The sequence below is a fragment of the Chelonoidis abingdonii genome, chromosome 7 (genome assembly GCF_003597395.2).
Source record: "Chelonoidis abingdonii isolate Lonesome George chromosome 7, CheloAbing_2.0, whole genome shotgun sequence".
NCBI classification, from domain to species: Eukaryota; Metazoa; Chordata; order Testudines; family Testudinidae; genus Chelonoidis; species Chelonoidis abingdonii.
In genome coordinates, this window is record NC_133775.1 from 5,745,197 (window position 1) to 5,771,161 (window position 25,965).

Here is a 25,965-nt window from a genome sequence, read left to right on the forward strand (position 1 = left end):
CATCGCTTCCTGTGTTTGCCACTAACAAACTGAAGGATGCAAGACCCTTTGCTGAGCCTGCTCTTCCAAATGAAGAATGCTGCATTTTGTTTGGGAGCAAGAACATTTACCAAGCAGTTCTTTATTCTCTGCTCTTGCCCTTGGGCCAGGGTCAGATTTATTATTACTAAACACCAGCTATGTTCTTGGCTGTGTACGTGGAACAAATAGACAGCCTCTGCCTCAAATTGCTATAGTCTAAAGGCAAACACTGATGAGACAGGATGTTCTGGGAAACCCCCTGCAAGCACTGACTGAGTTCTTAAAAATATATTATGTTGTTTTCACACCCTCCTCCTGCTCTACCCCTTGCTCTATGTAGGTGAAGTGTCTTCAGACCTTGGAGAAGAAATGAACATAACATAAAAATGGCCCTTCTGGGTCAGACCAAGGGTCCATCTAGCCCATTATCCTGTCTTCCGACAGTGGCTAGTGGCAGGTGCCCCAGAGGGAATGAACAGAACAGGGAATCATCAAGTGACCCTGTTGCTCATTCCCAGCTTTCGGCAAACAGAGGCTAGGGACACCATCCCTGCCCATCCTGGCTAATAGCCATTGATGGACCTAGCCTCCATGAATTTATTTAGTTCTTTTTTGAATCATGTTATAGTCTTGGCCTTCACAACATCCTCTGGCAAGGAGTTCCACAGGTTGACTGTGTGTTGTGTGAAGAAATACTTCCTTTTGTTTGTTTTAAACCTGCTGCCTATTAATTTCATTTGGTGACCCCTCGTTCTTGTGTTATAAGAAGTAGTAAACAACACTTTCTTATCTACTTTTTCTACACCAGTCATGATTTTATAGACCTCAGTCATATCTCCCCTTAGTCGTCTCTTTTCCATGGTTGGTTATTAGAGCTGTGTGACTACTTCAGACAATTCCCCCAAAATACCAACTAATCAACCCCTTTCAGCCGCCTCCGTGGCTCTCACTCCCTTCCTGCTTCTCACCAACAAGTTTACGGTGAGGGAGGGTCCCAGACGCAAAAAATCATTGGCAGATATTGATCGCAAACAGTGACAGTGATATAAAATCACAGGCTCCCAGGTACAGTAATGAGCAAACGGGGGAATAGATGTGTGTTCCCTAGAATGGTTTTTTTTTTAAATTTGTTTTCCTGCTGCTCATTGATCCTTCAGCGAGATTTTGATCCTTTTTTGCTTTTCTCCCACTCTTTGGTTAAAAATTGAACACAGGCAAATGAAGCACTGATTGCACAGAGTCAGGCTTTGGCTGAATTGTTAACAGGAGAAGCAGCTTTTGAAAAGGTTTATTAACCACTAAGGGAAACAGTCCAATTCACAGGGGTGTCCTCACATTATTTCATGTCTTAGTTGGAAGGTGACTTGGTTTATAAGTTCAAATCATTAGTGTCGTCATCATCATCATCAGTGGGTCCACATTCCTCTTCCTCTCACGAGTGAGCATCTCCACCTCCTTCATGAACTGCAGACACAGTTCCTCCTGCCATGGCAGAGCCACGCACTGAACGGCGACAGGCAGCCCCACGGCTCCTTCCACAGCCTTCAGAGGAGACAAGCGTCCTAATGTCACCCAGGGCACTTACGGCACAGTCAGAAGCACATACCAACTGGTGGGAGGGGCACAAAGGGTCAAGTGACCCTCCCCAGGGTCAAGTGCCTCCACCGGCCTGGGTGGGGAGAAGAAAGGGTGGGGCCAGAGTTGGAAGGGAAGAGGTGGGGTCAGAGCCTCTCCTCTTCCAGCCATGCTGCCTGGGGCCTGGCTGCAAGGAAGAGCAGCCGAATATGCCAAGGGGAGTCAGCTCAGCAGGAGGGAAGAACCCCACATGGGATGGGGAGAGCACGGGCGTATCACATGAGGCAGTCACGTGCCCCTCCTTTACCTGGTGCCTCCCCACGAGTCGCCTATCTAGAGCAGTCATCCTGAAGTCAATGGCACTGCTAGCAGACAGGCATAGAGATACAGGGTGCCAGATCCTCAGCTGGTGGAAATCAGTGGAGCGACACTGAAATCAATGGAATTCTGCTTTACTGTGTGCTCACTGTTAATGAAGTTACCTTATCTGTCTCCCATCCCTTCCCCAGCTGTCTGCCTCATCCTGTCCTGTAATGCAACCTCGTCACTAAAGCATATGAGAAATTACCCCCACCTAACCATGCAGAGGGACATCAGATTGGCAGGGCAGATTTCCCTTAGTATTGATCTGGAAATCGTCCTCTGTAATGTCAGCTAACCGCTCTCTATGCCTCTTATCCCAAGGGTCGCCGTAGTGCCCTCTGTAATTCTTCAGCTGTTCTTCATCAGCCTCCGTGACGACGCTGACCGGCACAACCCCAGCAGGGAAGTTCAAGACATTGTATAAATTGGTGTAGGAAGTAGCAGCTGGGAAAAGACAACAGAACAAGCTCAGAGCATCAGGTTTCCAATTCTGTCGAGCCACAGTTGGCATGTGGAACCCCAGCTCTGGGCAAAGTTCTTACTCCGAGGAATAGAACGCCCAGAGGATTTGCTGCACAGTGCAGTCTTCACTCGAGATGAATGATCGGTGGCCACGAAAGGCTCCCTGTTGAGACGTTGGACAATGACCTTTCCCAGGACACTTCTATAAGACGGTGGCAGTCAGAAATATCTCAGCCTTGGGCTGAGGCCTTCTGCCAATTCAGCTTTAGTGTCCACACTGACCCTCCTGATAACTGAATGAATTCTGCCCTCATCCAATGAATCAGTGCAATTTACTCAGACGTGAATAATGCCACCGAAGCTCAAGGCTCAGCAGTCAGTAACCTCTTTCTCATTCTCACAAGCCAGGATGCATGGAGCTGAACAAAGCTCAGCTTGTATTAAATGGAGGAGTCGCTCCATTGACTTCAGACAGTTGTCCATGAATACCGGAGATGGGTAAAACCTCCCAGATCACAGAGCACATCCTCTTCCCAACTGATGCAGGATTGTTCAATACTGGAGATTAGCATCTAGAGCTTTGCTCAGTCTAGCCTAGCTCAAGTGCTGGGACCTCCATCATTTCCCTGAAGAGATTATTCTACAGCCAAATATTTCTTGGTATTCAGCCTAAGTTTTATTTTGCTCAGTTTCATCCTATTACCCTTCCCCTTCCCCCCCCAAACAACAGCATATGCTGCATGTATTGCAGTTGTTGGCACAATGACAGGCTCATTCCTGGACATTTAGCCAAGCTAAACACATTGGCCCGGATTCTCAGCTTGTGGAAACAAGCGTAGCACCATTGAAATCAATGAAGCTACATCAGTTTGTACCAGCTGAGGATCTGGCCCATTTGTTCTTTTAGGAACTGATGCAAGTCCACTGAAATCAATGGGATTCTTTCCATTAACTTCAATGGTGGTTGGAGTAGGCTCTCAATTACCCCTCCTATTTCAAACCCTCCAACCCCATAGTCATGTTTGTTTTTCTTATCCAATTGCCCATTAATTAGTCATCATCCTTCTAGCTTCGAGGAGACATTCCTCCTTTATTCCAAGGTTATCCCCACCAGAGCCATATGCCTCCTTAGCCAAAGCTGAAAGGCAAACATTTTAAAATAATCCTGTCTAAACAGACTAAGCTTCTTTGCTAAGCCAAGTGGTCTACGTAACCTGTACACAGTGTATGCTGTGTCTGCCTCAGGTGGCTGGTCCACTTAGAGGATAACAGCCTACTATTGTTTCTAGCTAAAGGAGTTATTCCTTTAGCTCCAGTGGTAGAGATCTTTGCCGAAGCTGTCAGGTTCAATTTCTGAAGATGACCCATGCTGGAGATCGCCACATCTGCATGGTGCATTTAGCTGCAGAAACTTCATAGCCCTCTTTGCAACAACAATGAGATTGGGCTAATTGGAAGAACAATATCATCCTTGCAGCTACAACACTTGCTCGGTAGCTAGATTTACAGTCAGATCACAATGGTGCAATTAACATGTCAAGGCTCACTTCAGATATTGCTGATTGGTTTCTGTCTTCTTTAACTCATCTGCTAATGCTGAGGAAGCCTCTTGAGTTGTGCTTTGAACAAAATGTGCTATAAACTGCTGCACAATAATAATCCACTAGCTACAAACCTTTGCCTGTCCCTTCTGTCAGGGCATTTTTACCCAACTCACTTTTACCTCCAAAGTGCTTGCAGCTCTTCTGAGCTTGGTGTCATCTTGCAAATTTTTATAAGCCTCCTCTCCACTCTATTTGTGAAAGTATTGAGTAGCACCAGTCCCAGGACAAACCCCAGCAGGATCACACTAGACACGTCCACCCAGTTTGCCAGCGAACCATTCAATAAAGACAAGTGCAAAGAACATCACTTAGGCAGGAAAAGTTAAATGCACAACTACAAAATGGGGAATAACTATCTGTGTTAGCGCAGCTGAACAGGGCCTGGGAGTTACAGTGGCTCACAAACTGAATATGAGTCATCAATGTGAGACAACTGCGAAGAGGCTCATGTGATTCTGGGGCGTATTAACGAGAGTGCTATATGTAAGACACAGGAGTTAACTGTCCCATTCTACTTGGCACTGGTGAGGCCCCAGCTGGAGTAATGTGTCCAATATGGGGCACTACAATTTAGGAAGGATGTGGATAAAGTGGAAAAAGTCCAGAGGAAAGCAACAAAAATGATTAAAGGGTTAGAAAACCTGACCTATGAGGTTGAAAAAACTGGCCATGTTTAGTCTTGAGAAAAGAAGACTGAGGGATGACTGGTAATAGTCTTCAGATATGTTAAGGGCTGTTAGAAAGAGGACTATGATTAATTGTTCTCCATGTCCACTGAAGGTAGGACAAGAAGTAATGGGATTAATCAGCAACAAGGAAGATTTGGGTTAGATTTTAGGGAAAACTTTCTAACTCTCAGGGTAGTTAAGCTCTGGAACAGACTTCCAAGGAAGGCCGTGGAATCCCCATCATTGAAAACAAGTTGGGCAAAGACCTGTCGGGATGGTCTAGGTTTCCTTGGTCCTAGTACAGCACAGGGAGTTGGACTTGATGACTGAGTTCCCTTCCAGCCCTACATATCTATGATTGATAACTACTCTTTTAGTAGGTTTTTCAACCTTGAAAAGCTTGCTTCCATTTCTGCTAGTACCTCTACAATACCAGCCTGAATTGGTAGAGTTAGACATCGCCAGAGATTACCAAATAGCTTCCCAGGATAGCCCTTGTTAAACGCTGGACCCAAAGCAGGACACAGCATAACATCCAGCTCCACCTTCCTCCATTTAGAAATGAATTCTGTACGGTAAACCTAGGAAGAAAGAGAGAGAGAGAGAGAGAGAGTTACACTTGTAACTAAGCTACAGTTGTGGCCAATCTGTATTTTCTTTAAAAATTTGGGGGGTTTGTTTCGAACATCTTTGTGCTTCCTGGAAGACTACAGCATAACGTACGGAGCTGATCAAAAGATGAAAATTTGGCCAAAATTTCAGAACTGCAAAGTAATTTCCAATTCACTGGGTTCAAAGTGGGCCCATTTTTAAATCTATTTTCATCAAAAATCTTTTGTTCGCCGAAAACCAAGATTTTAGTCAACAAAGCATGTCAATAACTATTTGAATAATAATTTCAAAACGTTGAAATTTGTCGTTTCCTGAAAAGTAGGGGTTTGGTAAACTCATATTTTTGAGTATCCATGTCATTAAAAATGTTGAGAAGAACAACAAAAAACATGTCTGTGATGTTGACAATTTTTCACAAAATATTTCCGGTTCAAAAAAAGAAAAAATTTTCGTTTGGAAAAAAACACATTTGAAAAATTTCAGCCACCTCTACTAATGTATCAGTTTACATGTGCACGACTGCCCTCTGCAGGATGGACTATCAGGCCACATCTACACTACGGGATAATATCGAATTAGCTAAAATCGGTTTTATAAAACTGATATTATAAATTCGATTTCATGCAGCCACACTAGGCACAGTAATTCGGCATTTTGCGTCCATGCTCCGAGGCTAACGTCGATTTCTGAAGCGTTGCATTGTAGGTAGCTCTTCCGTAGCTATCCCATAGTTCCCGCAGTCTCCCCCGCCCCTTTGGAGTTTGGGTTGATCATTATTGTCGCAGGGGTTCTGGGTAAATGTCGTCAGTCATTCCTTCCTCCGGGAAACATCAGCTGACAATCCTTTCGCGCCGTTTTCCCTGGATTGCCCTGGCAGACGCCATTAGCACAAGCAACCATGGAGCCCGTATTCAGCGTTTTTTTTCCCAGCACCGTATGTGTACTGGATGCGCGGACAGAGAGGCGTACTCCAGCGCTACACCAGCAGCATTCACTTGCTTTGCATGATAGCAGAGATGGTTACCAGTCGTTCTGTACCGTCTACTGCCGGAGTAAACTGGCAATGAAGACGGTTATCTCTCCCCTCTGTACTGTCCCGCTTGCTATCATGAGTGCCCCTGGCTGAAATCGGCCGGGGTGCAACGCAAAAGCAAAATTGGGATTGACTCCTGGTCAATCATTCCCTTATGGTTTCTTAAAATAGAGTCAGTCCTGCCTAGATAAGGGCAAGTGTATTAGAGGACCAGTTTATCAGAAGCACAGCTGCTCCGTGTCAGTATTCACGGGGGTGCCCCTGCAACAACCCCACCATTGCTTCCCTTCTCCCCCAACCTTCCTGGGCTACCGTGGCAGTGTCCTGCCCATTTGTGTCATGAAGTATAAAGAATGCAGGGATAGAACACTGATTAGTGACATTAAATGAGGGGAGGCAGCCTCCCGGCGCGATGATATTCCAGGCAGGACATTAAGCGCTGTGGGGGAGAGGAGCACAGCTGCTGCTGCTATGACAGTCCCAGGCAAGTACAGAATCTTTTCTTTACACAGGGAAGGAGGGGGCTGAAGCCCCCAGTTGCTATGATGAAGCTTTATTAGCCGTTCTGTCCTATCTACTGGGAGTAACCACGAAATGTTACACCTCCTGTCAACATGTTAGAAATATTCATGAGGACGGTTACTAGTCTACTGCACCATCTACCACCAGGAGGGGGAAGGGAGAGGAGCGGATACTGCTCTTCACTGCTGCAGCATCGCGTCTACCGCAGCATTCCAGTAACATAGGGTGACACTGAAAGAAGTCAAGAATGATTTCTTTCCCTTTTCTTTCACGTGTGGTGGGCGGGGAAGAAACTGAGGAGCTATTCACTACCACGCCAGACACTGTGTTTGAACCTACAGACATTGGGAGCTCAGCCAAGATGCAAATACTTTCAGAGCTGTGGACTGTGGGATAGCTGGAGTCCTCAGTACCCCCTCCATCCATGAGTGTCCATTTGAGTCTCTGGCTTCCCGTTAACGCTTGTCACGCAGCGCTGTAGCCTGGAGATTTTTTTCAACGCTTTGGCATTTCGTGTTCTGTAACGGAGCTCTGATAGAACAGATTTCTCTCCCCATACAGCGATCAGATCCAGTATCTCCGTACGGTCCATGCTGGAGCTCTTTTTGGATTTGAGACTGCATCGCCACCCATGCTGATCAGAGCTCCATGCTGGGCAACAGAAATGTAATCAAAAGTCGCGGGGCTTTTCCTGTTACCTGCCCGCTGCATCCGAGTTCACGATTGCTGTCCAGAGCGGTCAGTGTGCACTGGGGATACCGCCTGGAGGCCAATAGTGTCGACAGAAAATCGACGTTAACCGATTAATCGATATGTTAATATCGAATTTAGCGCTACTTCTCTCGTCGGGGAGGAGTACAGAAATTGATTTAAAGAGCCTTTCTATCGTATATAAGGGCATGTAGTGTGACGGGTACAGCGTTAAATCGATTTAACGCTCTTTAAATCATTTAAATGCGGTGTGTGACCAGGCCTTATACTTGCTTAAGCATGAATATTTCTTCAGCTAGTGGCTGAAGCCTCCAAGAATTCTGTTTTGCAAAAAAAAATTGAAGTTCTGACATTTGTTTTTGTTCCACACTGGAATGAAAGCGAGAGCTTTAGAATTTTTACACAAGAAATTAAGAGTGAGACACCAAACACACACTGCAGAACAGCCAGTGATTAGGGCACTTGTCTAATATGAGAGAGAGCCAGGATCACATCCCTGCTCCAAATTAGGCATGACAGAGGTTTGACCCTAGAAACCCTACATCCTAGGTGAATGACCAAACCACTGGGCTACTGGCTAGCCATCCTGGAACTGACGAACGTTCCACTGAAACCAATAACGTTTCTGTGAGAAGTTTCAACTAACTGGCATTTCCAATGGGAAAACAGTCCAAAAATTCCCAACCAGCTCTACAACGAGGCCACAAACTCTCAAGAAGATTCTACCTTAACTCAAATGCTGACCATCTGTGTATTTGAATCCTTAGGTTCTGGTTTCTAGCCTCAATACCTCCATATGTGGTTTAACTAGCAATAATGGTATCTAGTGTTTGAAGCTATGGATTTGCTTCAAGAGGAAATACATGAAATTGTTCATTACAAGTTCTTCCTGTGCTATTTCTGCTTGGAGAAAGCAGTCCGAAGGATCATCTCTCCCTTGAGTGACCTTATATGCCTCTGTGCATATAAGTTCTGCCTGTACACTCATCACCTATTCTAGAAATGCTTGTTTCTCAAAGTGAGGTGTTTCTGATTTATTCTCACGTGATCAGTTTCAGTATTGCACTGATTGTGTAGCTGAAATGACCATTTAAATGTCAATATGAAATCTTGATAATTTGTCTTAGTGAGAAAATAATATTACCGCCACTGCTACATGATGCTTCCAAAGGCTTTTTGCTGATCTGGAAAATTGACAGGATTAGTCGTCCGTACATCATATAAATAAAATGCAGATAAAAGTGTCATTAAAATGATGTGTCATTATTACAGAACACAAATGACCACCTATATGACAATTATATAGATCAAGCAATCATACCACATATGAGCCAAATATGTCTAGGAATACGTTTAAAGAGCCTTTCAGTGTTTATTTTAAAAGAGTGTCATCACATTTCTTTTCACTCAGCCATATGGACAAAATTCACAATAAATTCACTTAAATCCATTCCCACCTAGCTTCATTGTGATATTGTGATGGGGTGTAAATCCCACACCGGTGGGCAAAAAGGTTAACTGGAGTCAGTGCACAATTAGCCCACTTTTTTTGCACCTGGAGGAGTATGTCAGGCTTGATTTGTTATCCGACCATCTGGGGAGGAGCTGGGTCTGCTCTATAAAAGACGGAAGTGAAAGCTAGGAGGAGACCCAGGACAGGACAGAGAAGCCCAGGAGGGAGAAGGTTAGAGGCCCCTCAGTCTGGGACAGGAACCAGAGGGAAGTTATAGAAGAGGAGCTGAGCAAGGGTCCAGGGAAGTAGTGCTAGGGGTCAGTGTTCCACAACAGGATTAGGGAGCTGGGGAGAACCCATCAGGACTAACAGCTCAAGCCTGGATGGGCGGAGGCTCCTTTAGCTGGGTTTGTTTGGAGTTTTCTGCATTCTGTTGGGAGAAGACCCAGGGCAGAGGATGTAGTGAGTTCCCTCTTTCAGGGAAGTGGCTGCTCCTGAGGTGAACCTGAAGCCCAAGGGAAGGTGAGGAGCTGCTGAGGGACAACAGCCTGCTGGAACCCCGGGAAGGTGAAGAACTGCACCAGCCGTACACTGTGTGGTGGAATGAGACACAGGAGCCAGACACAGACGCGAAGTCACTGGGATGCAGCCGAGGCTGCCCTGAGTGAGAGGGCAGCCAGATAAGCCCAGTCAGTTCTGAAGAGTCAGCTGTCTTTATATTTCCACTGGATCTGTTAACAGACCCAAGGGAGCCGGGAAGGGGTGGGAACAAGACCACCTGGCTGGAGGGCCGAGTGATGAGAAGAGGCAGCTCCCCGTGGGACTGCGGTGACCATACCCAGGGGGCATGAGAGGAGGAAGTCTGCCTTACCATGCCCAGCCACAAGGGGGAGTGACTGTGGTGAGTCAATATTCCCACAGATACATACATGGAGTGAAATCATAAGAACGGCTGTACTGGGTCAGACCAACGGTCCATCTAGCCCAGTATCCTGCCTCAGACAGTGGCCAATGCCAGAGGGAATGAACAGAGCAAGGTGATTATTGAGTGATCTATCCCCTGCTGTCCACTCCCAGTTTTTTGGCAATTAGAGGCTACGGACAGTCAGAGCATGGGGCTGCGTCCCTGCCCGTCCTGGCTAATAGCCATTGATGGACCTATCCTCCATGAACTTGTCTAATGCTTTTTTGAGCCCAGTTAGACATTTGGCCTTCACAACACCCACTGGCAATGGGTTCCACAGGATGACTGTGCACTGTGTGAAGAAATACTTCCTTTTCTTTATTTTAAACCTGCTGCCTATTAATCTCATTAGGTGACCCCTCATGCTTGTGTTATGAGGAGTAAATGACACTTCCTTATTTACTTTCTCCACCAGTCATGATTTTATAGACCTCTATCATATCCCCCCTTAGTCATCTCTTTTCTAAGATGAACAGTCCCAGTCTGATTAATCTCTCCTCATATGGAAGCCATTCCATATCCCTCATCATTTTTGTTGCCCTTTTCTGAACCTTTTCCCATTCCAACAGATCTTCTCTGAGATGAGGCAACTACATCTGCATGCAGTATTCAAGGTGTGGATGTACCATGGATTTATATAGAGGCTTTATGATATTTTCTGTCTTATTATCTATCCCTTTCCTAATGATTCCCAGCAGTCTGATCACTTTTTTGACTGCTGTTGCACATTGAGTAGGTGTTTTCAGAGAACTATCCATAGTGACTCCAAGATCTCTTTCTTGAGTGGTAACAGCTAATTTAGACCCCATCATTTTATATGGATAAAATCCCACCTATTTATCTTTTTTTCTGGGAATCATGGCTAATTTTGTAATTACTGTATATCAGAGGAATAATAGAAAGAAAATTGAAAAAGAAGATGTCCTAATTAGTCATATACACACAAATGTAAGGATTTCCATCATTTACTGGATGATTTAATGGCCTTTGAGGATCTGAAGATCTGGGTTCTATTTCTGGATCTTGTCATTTTCCTGCCTCAGTTTCCCCAACTGTAAAATGGGGGATAATGACACTGACCTCCTTTGTAAAGCACTTTGAGATCTGAGGATGATAACAGCTAGAGCTTATTAGATTAACATGTTGCCCTCAGAATGGGATTCAGGGAAAAGAACGTTACCTGCTATTTCTATGTAATATACAAGCTGGGGCAGTTCCATTCAACACATACAGAATAAAAGTGTAAAGGCTTAATGGCATGATCTAATGTCCATTATGGCAAATGGGAAAGACCTCAACTCATTTCAGGGGAGCTGCATCAGGCTTTACACATGGGGAAAGCATTCTGGAATCCGGGGGATCTGAGCCAAAGCCCCCCGAGGTTAATGGGACCCTTTCCACTGGCTTCAATGGGCTTTGGGTCCAGCCCCTGGCTTGCAAAGTACGTTCCCAATGAACTTGCTCATGCAACATACAAACTCTTCAAGTTCAGACACCAGTTATGAGCTGTAAGTGGAAACGCAGTTGGGTATAGACCAGCATCCTACTGCGATTTACAATTCATACCTCGTGTACTGCTCTCCAAGTACCTGTGTGAGCTAAAGCAGGGATTCCCCGGGACAGATAGGTAGCCACAGATGTGTATTTTGCCCTTCTAGGAGAGCAACAGCCTAGTCTGGCGCAGAAGAAGTGGAGCACAGAGCACAAACCAAAACTCAAGCAAGAACAGGGAGCTCTACATTCCCTGAGGTCATATCAGGCCACCAGTAGAAATAAAAATGATCTGTACAGCCTTGATTCTGATAAGGAAGGTGTTAAAATGCATAGTCTCCTCAGGAGATACTGGCTTCCTTTCCACTTCTGATACCATGACAAAGGCACCCTTTCTATATACCTTAATTTGATGGTGCAGAGGAACTTTTCACAGAGCCACTTACCCCACTCCACACAGTGCGTTCAGATTTCTGATGATTCGTGGATACTTGGAGAGAAACAACATTTGGAATGAGTGGGTCACTGTGCAGGGCAGTCAAAAGCAGCATCATTCAGAAGAAATCAGCCAGTTAGTCTGCTTCAGCCTTCCATGAAAACCAAACGCTGCCGAGGCCCCACCAGAGCAGGCCTGCGTAATGAAGTCTGTCTGCTCTACAGTTTTCCATTGCAGCAGTAGAAATAGTGCAGCGGCATGTGAACAATCAGCAATGTCATAGCGAACATATATGCTGCTCAGAGAGTCCCCTTTTTCACTGCACCGTATTTCATGAACAGTTTCTCCAAGATAAAACCCAACAGCTTCCCTTTGCAGAACAACAGCATAAGCAGAAGTGTTTATGAGACACCCTAAAATACATGTCAACATCAGAAAACAGGAATAAACTTGCTTCTGCATTGCTTTGCCTGTCACATGTACCCATTCCCCAGGCTTTGTACCTTCCAGATTCAATTATGGTTTTTAATCTGCACCCATTGTAGTAGTTACTAAGGGCTTGTCTACATGAACAGTGAGTCTGCAGCATGATAGGGTGTGAATCTAACCTGCCATGCACTAACTGTCTGTGTGGATCCTGCTGACCCACACTAACAGTGTCTTAGTGTGCTTTCACCTAGTCCTGCTGTGAATGGGTATTAGATCAAAGCACACTAAGGAACGGTCAGTGTGCATCAGCAGGATCCACGTGGACAGTTTAGTATATGGTAGATTCACACCCCAGTTTGTCATGGACTAACTATTGATTCAGACAAAACCTGAGCGTAAGTGAATAGCTCTGAATAAGCACACACACAGGACGGTGCCCTTACAACAATACAAGCAAATACTGTAACGACCAATCATTAAAATGATGAGCCGCTATGCATATTTATTGGAGAGTGATCCAAACTAAAATCCCAGATCCAAACATCCTCAAGGCCTTCAGAGATCTGAGATTGGGGTCCAGAACTGGATCTTTACTGGTCACCATGAGTTGCTAGGAAAAAAGTTCATAGCAAAACGCTGAGGATTTTTCCCACCTTTGGGATTTAACTGTTTATAGCTAAGCTTTAAATCTGATCATCAGCAAGAAGAAATGGTGACCTACTGCCAGTTGCGTAAGGTTTGTGATTATTACTGTCCTGAATGACCTGTTCTGCTCTGTGATAAGGCCACCGTATGATGCAAGAAGCGTATAGTTTTATTTTGATTCACCTATTGGACCCACTAGGCTAGGAGGAGGAGAATCATCTTCTTGGCAATTATTGTCGTAAGGGAAATGGTCCTAAATACAAGTTCTCATTCAAATCAAATTGGAGAAAATAGCTTTGGTTTTACACCATGACTCCAGAATTGCTTCAGACTGATTTATATCACAACAGCAGAACAATGCAAACAGGGTCCGGGACTTCACCACAAATGCTTGCTGAATAGATGCTCTTTATATCTTCCTTCTCCATCTGTGGGAACCTTCCCAGCCTGTAGATGTTTGAGCAACTCCCACTGCAATAAGCGCGCGAAGAGGATACACATCGAGGTGACTTACCACAGGCTTTAAGATGAGGGCCAGAATCTTCTTCACCAGAATGGGAAGATGGTAACAGTTGATCTGCGATTTCAGGGTCGGATCCACAATGTCCCCTTTGCTGGAAGGTGAGGGAGAAAGGAGGCTGTCATGTCAATCCAGTTGTAGAGTGCCACTTCCCAACCAACATTTTAGCATCTTTAAATAGTAAAACGACAACTCACGCAGGCACCAACCCATGATATCAAGTTCTGAACCCCTGAGCATAACAGAAATCATTGCTCAGTGTGTAAGGGTAGATGCTCCAGAATAACTCTTTGCAACATGACATGAATGCTTATTTCCTATATTTATTTCCATTTTTTTGGTAGACTATGGAGTATTTCCCATTTTTGCGGGATTTTTTGTTTTGTTTTTACACACCTTGGGACTTGCCTTCACTCTGCTGGCCTTCTAGCTGCATGTCTCCTCACCCGAGTTCTGAGCACTTCTACCATGAGTCAACGTAACCTCACGCAATTCTGTTGTTATCCTCCCCACGTTGCAGCTGGAGCAACTGAAGCACTTGGAGATTAAATGACATGAGTAGGGTCACGCGAGGAGTCCGTGCCAGAACCAGGAATCAACCCCACATCTCATGAGTCCCAGTCCAACGCCTCAGCCACAAGACCATTGCCCCTCTTTCCTGGCCTTTCCCCATTTGTACGTGTATTGTGCTGGTTTGGGGAGGTGCTCTGAAATGCAGAATGCTGTATACATCCGGCAGCATATTTTGCTTTGGAATTCGGATGCAGTTGTGTAAAGTGGGGTGGGGGCCCAGATATCTCAGAGACTGCATCACTTTCCGAAACCTATCTTGACAGCTGTGATCAGGCAGGATGCCGCAGCGGATGGAGCCCACCATGAAACTCACTGGGGCTAGACATAGTCAGTGAAGGACCCTCCGCCATGCAATCCCCTACCACCAGGGATTAGAATGAGCTTCAATCCCTTTCCGACTCTTCTCTTTGAGAAGCCTTCTCCATCGAACCACAAGAACAGAACAGCCAGCAGTCACGGAGAGAAAAGACCAAGAACCACCACAGCGGTGCCAATGATGAAGAAGGGGAGAACATAGTCCTATCCCACAAAAATGATGCAATTCCTAATGGTCTCAATGGCGCTTTGATGCTACAGCACCGGACCCATTGAGAGCGTGGACATATATAATTGAGGTTAGCATGATGTGGCAGACGATGCTATACAAGTATAACGGGCAGGTTGATTAGCCTAGACCAGGGGTAGGCAACCTATGGCACACGTGCTGATTTTCAGTGGCACTCACACTGCGCCGGTCCTGGCCATCGGTCCGGGGGGGCTCTGCATTTTAATTTAATTTTAAATGAAGCTTATTAAACATTTTAAAAACCTTATTTACTTTATATACAACAATATTTTAGTTATATATTATAGACTTATAGAAAGAGACCTTCTAAAAATGTTTAAATGTATTACCGGCATGTGAAACCTTAAATTAGAATGAATAAATGAAGACTCGGCACACCACTTCTAAAAGGTTGCCAACCCTTGGCCTAGACAATGGAAACTCAGCACCCACTAGAAGTGAGAATAATGGGACCAATGGAGCTTACTCTGTTTAGCATCCTGTAAACTATTCCAAACTAGTATGGACCGAGACGGCACAATCTTAGTTTCTTAATAACATTCCTCAGAAGAGTCTCAGCAGGACAACAGAACATGCAGAGACAACCCATCCTCCATGTTAATTCCAGGCTAATCAAACCTGGCCTCCTTGCAGAAGGAACCTATCTGCTGATTCCTCCTGATGCTCCCTTGCCTGCATGACCCATTGAGCCACAGCAATTGGCCTCCAGCCCTGTTCAAAGACGATGGGATTTACTTACAATTTGTCCAACAGATTTGCAGCTCCATCAGAAAAGAGGCCTCTGGTGAAAAGCTCATCCACCATGTAATCAATCCCAGGGGGCGTGTAAAAGGGACCAGCTGCATGAAAACCATCATGGCTCAAGAGGAGGCAAAGACATTGGACAAAAATATACATTTGTGAAAACCTTGCTAGAGAAGCAAAAAAAAGGCCTCTCCTCTTGTTCCAAATTCAGATTAGCTGTGGGTGCCCAGATCCATTTTCCCTAAATACTAATGTTGGAACACATCTGCCAAGTGTGTGTCACTGCCCCCACTAGTGGCTGGTCCAGAGTGGATAATAGCCTACTGCTTCCGGTAGCTAATGAAATTCCTCCTTTACTCAAGTGGTAGAGGCGCTTTAGTACTGATTGTCCCAGGTTCAAAATCTCATTAACCTGGGTCTCCCTGATGATATGAAAACTTGCCCCGATCCCTGATTTATGCCCCCTGAAGAGAGCTGCCCTTTTGCCTGGCAAACATGAGCTGGATTAAGGGACTGAGAGACCAGGGACCCACGGAGGTTCAGATGTCTTGATATTCATTGGGACACAAGCATAAGCAATATTACGGGGAACTGGCACCCACAGCAGTTTGGAAGCCCCAAGCCATGGTTGGAGGTGGGCTTGGGGCATGGGTCACTTGCTGGTGGATTCTGTGCAGCTTGAGGTCTTCAAACCACAATTTTGAGGACTTCAATAACTCAGTCATGGGTTAGGGGTTGTTATAAAAGTGGATGGGTAGGGTTCTGTGGCCTGCTTTGTGCAGGAGGTCAGACTAGATGATCATATTGGTCCCTTCTGACCTAGGAGTCTATGAGACGTCAAAGTCAGACCAGTGGGCCTGCGAGGCTAGTGAGACAGTGGTGGCTGGGAACAAAGACTATTGAATGAAGCTTTTCACTTTCTAATCTTCACAACAGGTTAGTGAATAGATATTATCTCCATTTGACAGATGAATGGGTCAGGGAAGTACCTGATTTGTCCAAAGCCACCTGACCCTCTAACGCTTTTCTCTCCAGCCTCGTCCCCTTCCCTTCTCTTCTTTCTATTTAACTGATCACCTCCTAAGTAAATCCACCCCCCTGAAAAACCCTGTGGAATTAACAGGACTTTTGCTGCCATCATATTGTTCCCGCTAACTTGTATGTTCTACCCCTCCCTCCAGGCTGCCTCTCTCTTGTCTATTTAGATGATACGCTCTTTGGGTCAGGGTCTGTTTCCTGATTGGTGTTTGTGCAGCACCTAGCGCAGCAGGGCCTGTTTCTGCCTGGGGCTCCTAGGTGCTATCAAAATACACATGCGTCATGTTTTATGTTACTGCTGGGATTAGAACTCTGACAATCCCTGGCCCTCAGGCCAGCATTCAGCGCAAGAAACATATCGTATGCCCTGCCCTCTGGAGAAGCTTTCTGGTTTCCTGGACAGCCTGTCTCATGTTGGGCGAGGGCTGGAAATAGCCGTATCCGTCGTAATACCCGATCCGAAGAGAGACTGAACTGGAGTACACCTGGAAGCAGAGGAGCTTTCGCTTAGGAATGGGAAATGGCTAGACTGGGTCAGACCTGAGGTCCATCTAGCTCAGTATCCTGTCTTGGACAGTGGTCATTGCCAGGTGGTTCAGTTGTGGGCGAATTGAGGTTCTGTCCAACAGTAAGCCATGTTCTAAGATGGTGGGCCCACAGTTGGTTCAATGGGGCTATTTCCATAATACGGATCACAGGTTTGCAAAGACTAGGATGTTTTAATCCACGGCGCCGTGTCACACGGAGGTTCCCTCACTGAGGAGCAGTCTGACTCTGTTACCTCCTTGTTGAAGGGCAGGGGTGGCACGGTGGGGTCCAGGCGGAACATGTCGTCTCACAGGAGCGCTCTCATGCACAGAGCCAGGCTGTCCACGTCCCCCGCCATTGGCCCGACCATTCCTGTAACTGCAACCACAAATGCAAGGACGCCCATCACTGAAGATGGAATGCAGAGGTGCCCCTTTACATAGTCCATCTCTTGGCTAATATGGGGAAGGCTGTTCAACAACACAGGACATGGTGGGCCAAACGCTTGGAGCCAGATCCTCGATCCTACTCTGTTTCCTTTGCAGCAGGCAGAGTAAAAGGAGCAGACTGTGTCTGTAATCTCCCTGTCGGGGATACCAAGCAGGGAGGAGACCCCCAAGCCAGCAAAGCCGGTCCCTATCCTTCCCCACTTGCCATTCCCCAGACCAGAGGGGTGGCCAGAGTACAACCTGCTGTGGCAATCTGCAACTGGCCTTTGGGACCCCACGCCAGCTGGCACAGGTTAGGGCAGCCCCCAGGGTGCTCTAACCTGTATCTGGGGCCAGACCAGGCAGAGAATCAGGATCCCATTACTCAGCTCCCCAACAACACACCCCTCTGCGCTGCACCCAGAGACAGCTGGACATTAAGCACAGGATTGTCTGCTGTCATCAAAAGAATCAGGCCAGTCAAGATCCTCTCCTATACAGCATGAAGTGTGAAATTTAAAGGGACAGTGTCATATTTCTTAAAATACTTACTCACCACTAATAAAAATGGAAGGTGACAGCGCAAAGGGCTGTAGCAGGGGCTAGGATCTGACTTACTACCTCTTCCAGTTTTCCCTGCTCAGAACTTGTCATCAACCAACCATGTCTTTAACTAGCATCCATATGTTATCCCCCAGGTAACCAGGCTTTATTTTCTAATCTGGACGGACTCACCTGATTTCATGCCGGCTATAGGACTGGCGAGACCATGGGTGCTATGAAATATATAAAATGGGAGAAAAATTAGCAACAGTTAACTGTATTTGGAGGAAAGAGATCTGCCTGAGTGGTAGATACCGCACTTACTACCGAAACAGACTACAGGTGCTACTGGGTACATGTGTTACCAACATGCACTGCAGTGTATCTGGTCTATATATATCAAAGGGTCTCATTAAAGCAGGAGCAGCGTGGGAAGACCAAACTGAGGTAAGTGGATCCAAAGATGGGTACAGGATAAATTGGCCTATATCTTCCCTCGTGGATATAATCTAAGTGTCCTCTGCAAAGGATAGTCCACACCCTTCGAAAAGGGCAGGTGAATGCTTGTCTCTAGTAAACGCCTCAAGATTTAATTAACAAAGAGCTACAGTTGCTCAGTGATGCCTTGAACCCTTCCAGAATGGGTAGGGTGGCTAAACGTAACCCTCTGAAAATTAGGAAATACAAAATTCCATCCAGGCCCAGTGACAAGGAGGTTCAAAATCAATTTCTAGCAGCCCCACCTGTCAGGCTGCCATGAGTGGAGCAACTCCCCTGACTCCATTATTCCCAAGTTAGCAGGTAGGCATCAGTGCTTGTTGCCTCTGGGCAGGGAAGCAGCCACAACACAATGGTTATGCAGGGCACAGCCGTGCCTTGGGGACACCCGATGCCTGGCTCCACTGACTAGTAAAACAGATTTCACTAGTGGTCACATGGTTGTTTTCTACTTCAGAGCATACCTCAGCCTGTTGCCCGTCGGCTTGAGCCCACACAGCCCGCAGAAGCTGGACGGCAGGCGGATGCTTCCAACGATATCTGTCCCAAAGCCCAGGATGGACCCTCCTCCGGTGATCAGCGCCCCCTCCCCTCCGGAGGAGCCGCCAGGGCTTTTCTTGTGGTTCAGCGGGTTCACCGTCTGGCCGAAGATCAAGTTGCTGCAGTCATAGCTGGAGAAAGGAAAGGAGTGGGTTGGCTGTTAATTATTTCTATCTCCGCAAACACAGCAGGAGGAAAGGTTTGCTGACGATACTGGACTGAAGGAGGGAAGCGAAGGTGGCGTGGTGATAAGAAGCAGGAGGGCAGGTAACTTTTCTCCTGCACTGGAGGTGGGAGGAATGGATTCTGCAGCAGAAGCGCTGACAGGGAGAAGAAAGCCAAGTCAACCCTTCACTTCCCAATTTTTTTAACGAGATGACAGAAGGAAGCATGGGATGGGGGGGCAGGGACAGCTGTAATACAGAGAACAAGCTATTACTTTATCATGCTCTGCAGGATGTTGGTTTTCACAAATGGAATCGCCTCCTGCCTCTTCAAAACCTGGACTATCACGCTGTCCTCTTCCTCCGCTTTGCCGAGAAATTGCACCAAGCCACTGGTGGAGACGTGACCCTTTTGGGGAGTGGGAAACAGAGCTCATTAGACATACTGGGCTGACGTGGTTGGGAGCTGGTAGATTTCCCCTCCCAGGAACGAGACATGTCAGCCCGGTTGGTAAAAAGAAAATAGAAGACTCTCCTATTCTTTAATTCCGAGGCTCTTTGTCACAAGGAGAAGCTGCTCTGTGGCAGCCGGAGGAAAGTGGTCTCCTCACTCGGCCACCAAGCATCATCAGAACTGAACAAAATGGACCTGAGAAGGTAACCAGATAGCATCCACCTTCCTCCCCAGGCACCTACCGTGCAATTTTATAGCTGCACAACCTGAGTCCTATGAACATGGGCCAGCCACAGGTCTCAGCCGCAGACACGGGCCAGCTGTGTGTGTCTTATTGCAGAGTGCATTGTAAAGCAAGGTATGTCCACAGGTCCATGCATATGGCCCATCTCTTTGCTGCTATAAATTAGGTGACATGGTGGTGGGAATCAATCGAACATTTAAGTTAAACTTCCCTTCCTTTGGAAAGGGCGAGACTTTTTTTAACGAGCGTCATCAGCACGGAAGCATGTCCTCTGGCACGGAGGCCAAAGCACGGAGAGGCATATGAATCTTTAGCACATCTAGCATGTAAATATCTTGTGACTCCAGCTACAACAGTGCCATGTGAATGCCTTTTCTCACTTTCAGGTGACACTGTAATTAAGAAGTGGTTAGCATTATCTCCCATAAATGTAAACAAACTTGTTTGTCTTAGTGATTGGTTGAACAAGAAGTAGGACTGAGTGGACTTGTAGGCTCTAATGTTTTACACATTGTTTTATTTTTGAGTGTAGTTATGTAACAAAGAAACCCTACATTTATAAGTTGCACTTTCACGATAAAGAGGTTGCACTGCAGTATTTGTGTGAGGTGAATTGAAAAATACTATTTCTTTTGTTTATCATTTTTACCGTGCCAATCTCTGTAATCAAAAATAATAAAGTGAACACTCTACACTTTGTATTCTGTGTTGTAATTGAAATTGATATATTTGTTAATGTAGAAAACAACCAAAATATTTAATACATTTCAACTGGTATTCTACTGTTTAACAGTGCGATTAATCTTTTTAAAAATGATTAATTTTTTTGAATTCATCATGTGAGTTAACAGTGATTAATGGACAGCCCTACTTATTATCTGTCTTTAGTCTGAAATTTTTAGGGTGACTTGTTTGGGATAAAATGCCCCTTTCAAAAGTCTAAACTCCCAGGTTTTTATGAACACCTTTGCTTACTTAGAACAGTCCAAGGTAGTCAACAGACCAGCAGTTTACAGAAAATACCGTGCCCACCTTGCAGCCAATGTGATCTTTGATGCTGACGAGAACTCCATACAGTAACCCTCTCTCCTTCTTCCTTCGCACTTCCCGCAATTGCTCCTCACAGCCTTGCATAAAATCTGTCACACAGTTCACCTCCCGGGTCACCTCCAAGGCCTTTCCGTGGACACGGAGAACAGCGGCAAGGCAAACACACCGAGAAGGGAATGGGGTATAACAATGAATAAAGACAGTATATTTGAGGTTGAAAAGAGAGACCTTGCCAAACCTTCAGGGCTTCATTTTTAAGACTTTAGATTCAGTCCTTGGCCTTTCTATAGAGACTGCTAAGAAATATGCTCTTTGTGATCAGTTGTTAGGACAATTTTGTGCTCTGAGCACTTGTCCTATTCATCTGACATAGGTCACTGAACAGCTATTAAGATAGTGATGACTTTTGGCCTCCAGTGTTGCCAACTCTTGCAATGTACAGGATGGGTTTGTTTGTTTTTTAAGTCCCAGCTCCTGGAGTCATGTGATGACTTGAGACTCTCAACTTTCATTTTTAAAAAATAGTACCTGGTGGTTGCAGAGAAAAGCTTGAGCATGTCAATCCAAACGGCTCAGATACCAGAAGGCAAATAAAATGAACCCCAGTGTTTATTTAATCCTTAGGATTTTTAAGCCAGCCAATCTCTTGATTTTTAGCACTTGACTCGTGACTTGGCAATACTGAGGTCCTATGAGTCTGGGCCAAATTCCAATAGGTGAGCTAGAGGTGCCAGACTACATCTCTCCTTACCAAATCCCCTACACTCCGCCAAGATACCCAACTTCCTAGAATGCACCTGGAGAGCATAGCTCATGCTTGTGCAGTGAGCTGGGACATGCATAAATGATGAGTCTTCTACAGGCTTGGGTAAGCGGCAGTAAAAGTGGTTTTAGCTCATGCAAAGTGGCTCACACAAATTTAGATTCAGAAGTCCTGGGCTTTATCCCCACTTCCAATGACTAGTGGTGGGTGGGGAATGATTTTCCTGTCCCATAAAATTTTCTCTCATCCTAAATGGAACAAAGTTGAAATTTTCATGAACTGAAAATCCAAAAGGAAAAAGAGTGATTGGGGTCAATTGCAACATTTTATTTAGATTTCAACCCTTTCTTAGTTTTTTAAGCTGCAATTAGCTTATATTTTGAAAACAAAAAGCCATTTCAAACTGGGAAACCAGAATTCTTCATTTAGAAAATACTGAAACATCTATTTGGCCAACTGAAACATTTTCAAGTCAAAAAATTCATCCAAACCAACCTTTTCCCACCAAAAGTTTCTGTTTCCACCAATCGGCATTTTCCGATGAAAAAAAAAAACACCTTTCGTTGAAAAAATTCCTGAGCGGGTCTACTGACGATGATACCTTTATGGCTTGCTTTGCAGAAGAGACTGAAGTAGAAAACACCCCACCTAAGAGAACATGTGCAGCGCCCATTCTCCACTGCTAAAAATTCCAGTGTGCTCCATTCAATTTCCTAGAGCTTCATACTGCCCCTCATTACCAGAATATCTGAGCATCGCTGTGGTAATTCCCCTCTCTTTCCACCCAAGACTACATTATCTAGCTTGCTGAGCAGAAACACAGAGGCTCCCCCTCCTAACTTTATAGGGCCAGTACATCTTCTTGTACTCACCTGATCTATGTACGTATAGAGGACGCTCTCTGGAGAGAGGGAACCTTCCTTCAGTTTCTCAGCCAGCTCCACAAGTGGCAGGGAGAGGATGTGACTAGCCTGTATCCCTGGGTTCTGCAAGGTGTAGATGCATTGTTACACAGGGAAGGTTTACAGAAAAGATACTACAAACAGTGGAGCAATTACACTCCAGGAGTAACTCTACTGAAGCCTGCAGAGAGTTACAGCAGGGATGAGCTTGGCTCCCTGAGTGAGCTTATAAACACCACCCAGGAGGTATTAAAAACTCCTGGTGATGATTTATTCATGCTCTGCCTCCTCCTACCTAATCCACACTCCTCCTCCTCCATAGATATATCCCCAGCCAACATGGCAGAATCCATTCTCCTGGACTCTGTGCGAGTCCGCCAGGGGAAGCTTCTTACAGCATTGGAGCTTATCTTCTGGTTACATTAGGGAACAAAGCAGAGACTTATTGAAAAACAACAACTTTGGTTGATTTCAGCAAGAGCACTCGAGCAGGTTGTCTGCCAAAATACGTTAGTAAGATAATCGAGTTAGCTGGGTTGGGGCAAATTAGGGGAGTGGGAAATAGCTACGGAAATTTTATTTTATAAATTCCAATCATGATTTACAAAGTGAAGCAGAGAAAGACTTTTAGTAAAAACAGAAGAATCACAGTACATTTTGCGGGAAACAAGTCAGAAAAGAGTTTGATTTTCAGTCTTGTAAAAGGCAATTTTGCAGCAGTTTCCCTATGAAATTTTTTTGCCATTTTTGATCAGCAATCACTTTGCTGGATGATTTCTGCCTATCTCTGCTAATCACTTCCAACAGGGGATATTTGAAGCTCATAGAATCATAGAATATCAGAGTTGGAAGGGCCCTCAGGAGGTCATCTAGTCCAGCCCCCTGCTCAAAGCAGGACCAATCCCCAGCTAAATCATCCCAGCCAAGGCTTTGTCAAGATGTTCACTTTAAAGAGGTAGCCTTGCAATGCAACAGACCATGCAGGAGGAGGGAATGCACTGATAGCCAAGTTCCTGTTAATAATACAGCGCAGTCTCATGCAGAAAACCCATTAATTACCTCTTCGTCCAAGGAGCAGCAGCAACCTCAGCGTTTTGAGCTGTGTGACATACTTGCATTACTTTTCTGTACAGCCTTATCTTTGTCTAGTTAGTGCCTTGATTTTTCAGCTGAGACACAGTCACCATTTTCAAAATGGATTATTTGGTTGGAAAAAGAATAAAAAAATTCACATTGTTCTGCCCCAATTTGCAACTAGCAATAACTGTCAGTTTATACCGTCTCTGCTCCAAGAACCTTACAATCTAAGAGCTAGATACACACTGAAGCAGTGTCTGCTCATTCGTATGCAAGAGTTAAGCAGAAATAAAGTCCCTTTGCCTGGGTGTTACGCCAAGGGCCCATGGCTCTCCAAAGGGAAAGGAGGCACTGAGGCCATGGAGAATCGGGGTGCAGCAGGCTGCACCTGATAAAGGGGGTACATCACTGTATATGGAAGGGAGTTCCCCCTTGAGGTGGGCTGCTGCTCAGCATGATCTTGCCCCAAATTATCATTTAGGGAATGAACAATCTCGACCCACTTGCTTAAGGCAACGCAAATCCACCCCCGGCCAGAAAGTAAAAGTTACCTGCTGTTTAAACCGCCGAGCCACCTTTTCCATTTGTTCTAGACTGAGATCCCGCGTCCTCCTTGCCTGGTCCATCTTCTCCTGGATCTGTCTCTGCCTCACCCATCGCAGCACCAGCACTGCACAGCTGAGCCACAGAGCAGGGCTACCACGGCGCGAGGATCGACCTCGCCCGCAGGCAGGAGCAGCCTCCAATCTGCCTGGATCATAGCGGGACCGTCTCCCAGCCTTCACGCCTGCTGATACACTGGGCTCGGGTGCATTAGCAGGAAAGGACAGGCAAAGGCTAGTGCTACTTAACTGTCTGCAGCGCGCAGTCAGCTAGAGACCAGATCTGAAACAGGAGAGTGTAAAACTCCAGAGCTGGGCATCCTAAACCCTGGACTCTGGCACTGAACCTTTGCCCCGTCAGCAATAGCCAAGTGGGGACTTCATTTCTCCTCTGAGAAGGCCAAGAGGCCGTCCCATTTGGAATGGGATGTTGAACATTAACAGCCTCACGGGCCTGAGACAAGCAGCACCCGTGTCCCTGGTTTGGTCTCTCTGAGCGCCTCCTTTCCACGGATCAGCCTCTTGCCTGACCCTGTCTCGTGAGATTCCCCCCAAATTCTTCTACTCTCTGACCAGGACCCTGGCACACTGCCCTGCATACCAACTACTTATCCCTCTGCAGGTCCAGCTGGGTTTGGGCCCCTGCGTTTCCTCCCTTCAGGGACCTGGGGCCCACGATATAGCGACCCTCCGCCTCCTTGCAACAAAGTGTTTTTACTGAGTGGCTGGAACAAAGCATCAGAGAAAAAAGGGTTTTGACAACATATTAACCCCCCCGTGTTTATTTCACCCTGTCTAATGGACAGAACCAAACCAACTCACATTCTCCTAGCCAGGCCAGCAGTGACTAGAGGGGCCTGAAAGAAAGCAGCACGCTCATGTCTGCCTGTCCCCGGCCCAGTTAATTCTGCACCCAACCCCCAAGTCAACCCTGTCCCCCCATCAATTCTACCCCCATAGCCCCACTTCGGCTCCTCCTGGGGTTCTTCATTCCCCGCCTTGAGGCCGGGGGCGGCAGCGGGGTCCCCTCTCCCCCTGCCAGGCATTGCTGGGAAGCACAGAGGAGTGATGAGCCGCTGGCCTCCTTCTGCTTCCTCCTCCTTCTGCTTGTCTTCTGCAGCAGCCCTGCTTGGTTGCTCATCTCCAGGAGGGCCAGGGAAGAAAGCAGCCAGTCAGGGTTTTTTTCTCACAGGCGGTGCTTTAAACACTGCAGCCTGGGTCGTCCTGGAACCCACCCCGAGCTGGCTATAGGCCCTGCTGTTCTCCTTCCAGCCCCTCAACCTCAACCTCCCTCCCCTTGTCCCCTGGGTTCTCCCAAGTGTACGTGGGTCCTGACCCACCTTATCAAGCGAGGTTGAGGGCTGCCCAGGAGACTGGCCCAGGGCTGGTAAGGCCACTGGCTCTGGCACGGTCTCGTACTGACCCTTAAGTGGAAGTGACTCCATGACTTAGAAGTGGCCTCCTTGCCTGGAGCACCCTAGACAGACACATTTAATCAAAACTCTCCGGACAGGCACACCAGGCTAGTGCCAGATCCAGAGACCAGCATGAATCATTATGAAGGAGCACCCCCACACGTGTCCCAGCTTCCCTGGCTTTCCCAAGCCATGGACACAGGGCAAAGAGAACCATTTTCCCCGCAGAGCAGCATCACTCCGCCTGGGGCAAGCTGAATGACATCTCCATCAGACTCTGTGGTTGTCACAAAGAGAGAGATCCAGAACACAGAAATCATTGTAACCA

The 25,965-nt window shown here is 46.3% G+C and overlaps 1 protein-coding gene across 1 annotated transcript; it reads right to left on the bottom strand.

Annotated features, from left to right (window-relative positions):
- Positions 1 to 1,147: 1,147 nt before the first annotated feature.
- Positions 1,148 to 24,380, bottom strand: LOC116839240 (vitamin D3 hydroxylase-associated protein-like). The gene is given in 17 exon segments (XM_032805035.2): positions 1,148 to 1,440; positions 1,443 to 1,563; positions 2,252 to 2,403; positions 5,166 to 5,274; positions 8,716 to 8,755; positions 11,926 to 11,969; positions 13,504 to 13,603; positions 15,387 to 15,486; positions 16,785 to 16,914; positions 17,211 to 17,335; positions 18,121 to 18,161; positions 18,891 to 19,097; positions 19,406 to 19,539; positions 20,861 to 21,004; positions 22,514 to 22,627; positions 24,172 to 24,296; positions 24,299 to 24,380. Coding segments are annotated over 17 exon segments (1,818 nt in total). The 3' UTR covers positions 1,148 to 1,390.
- Positions 24,381 to 25,965: the final 1,585 nt, after the last annotated feature.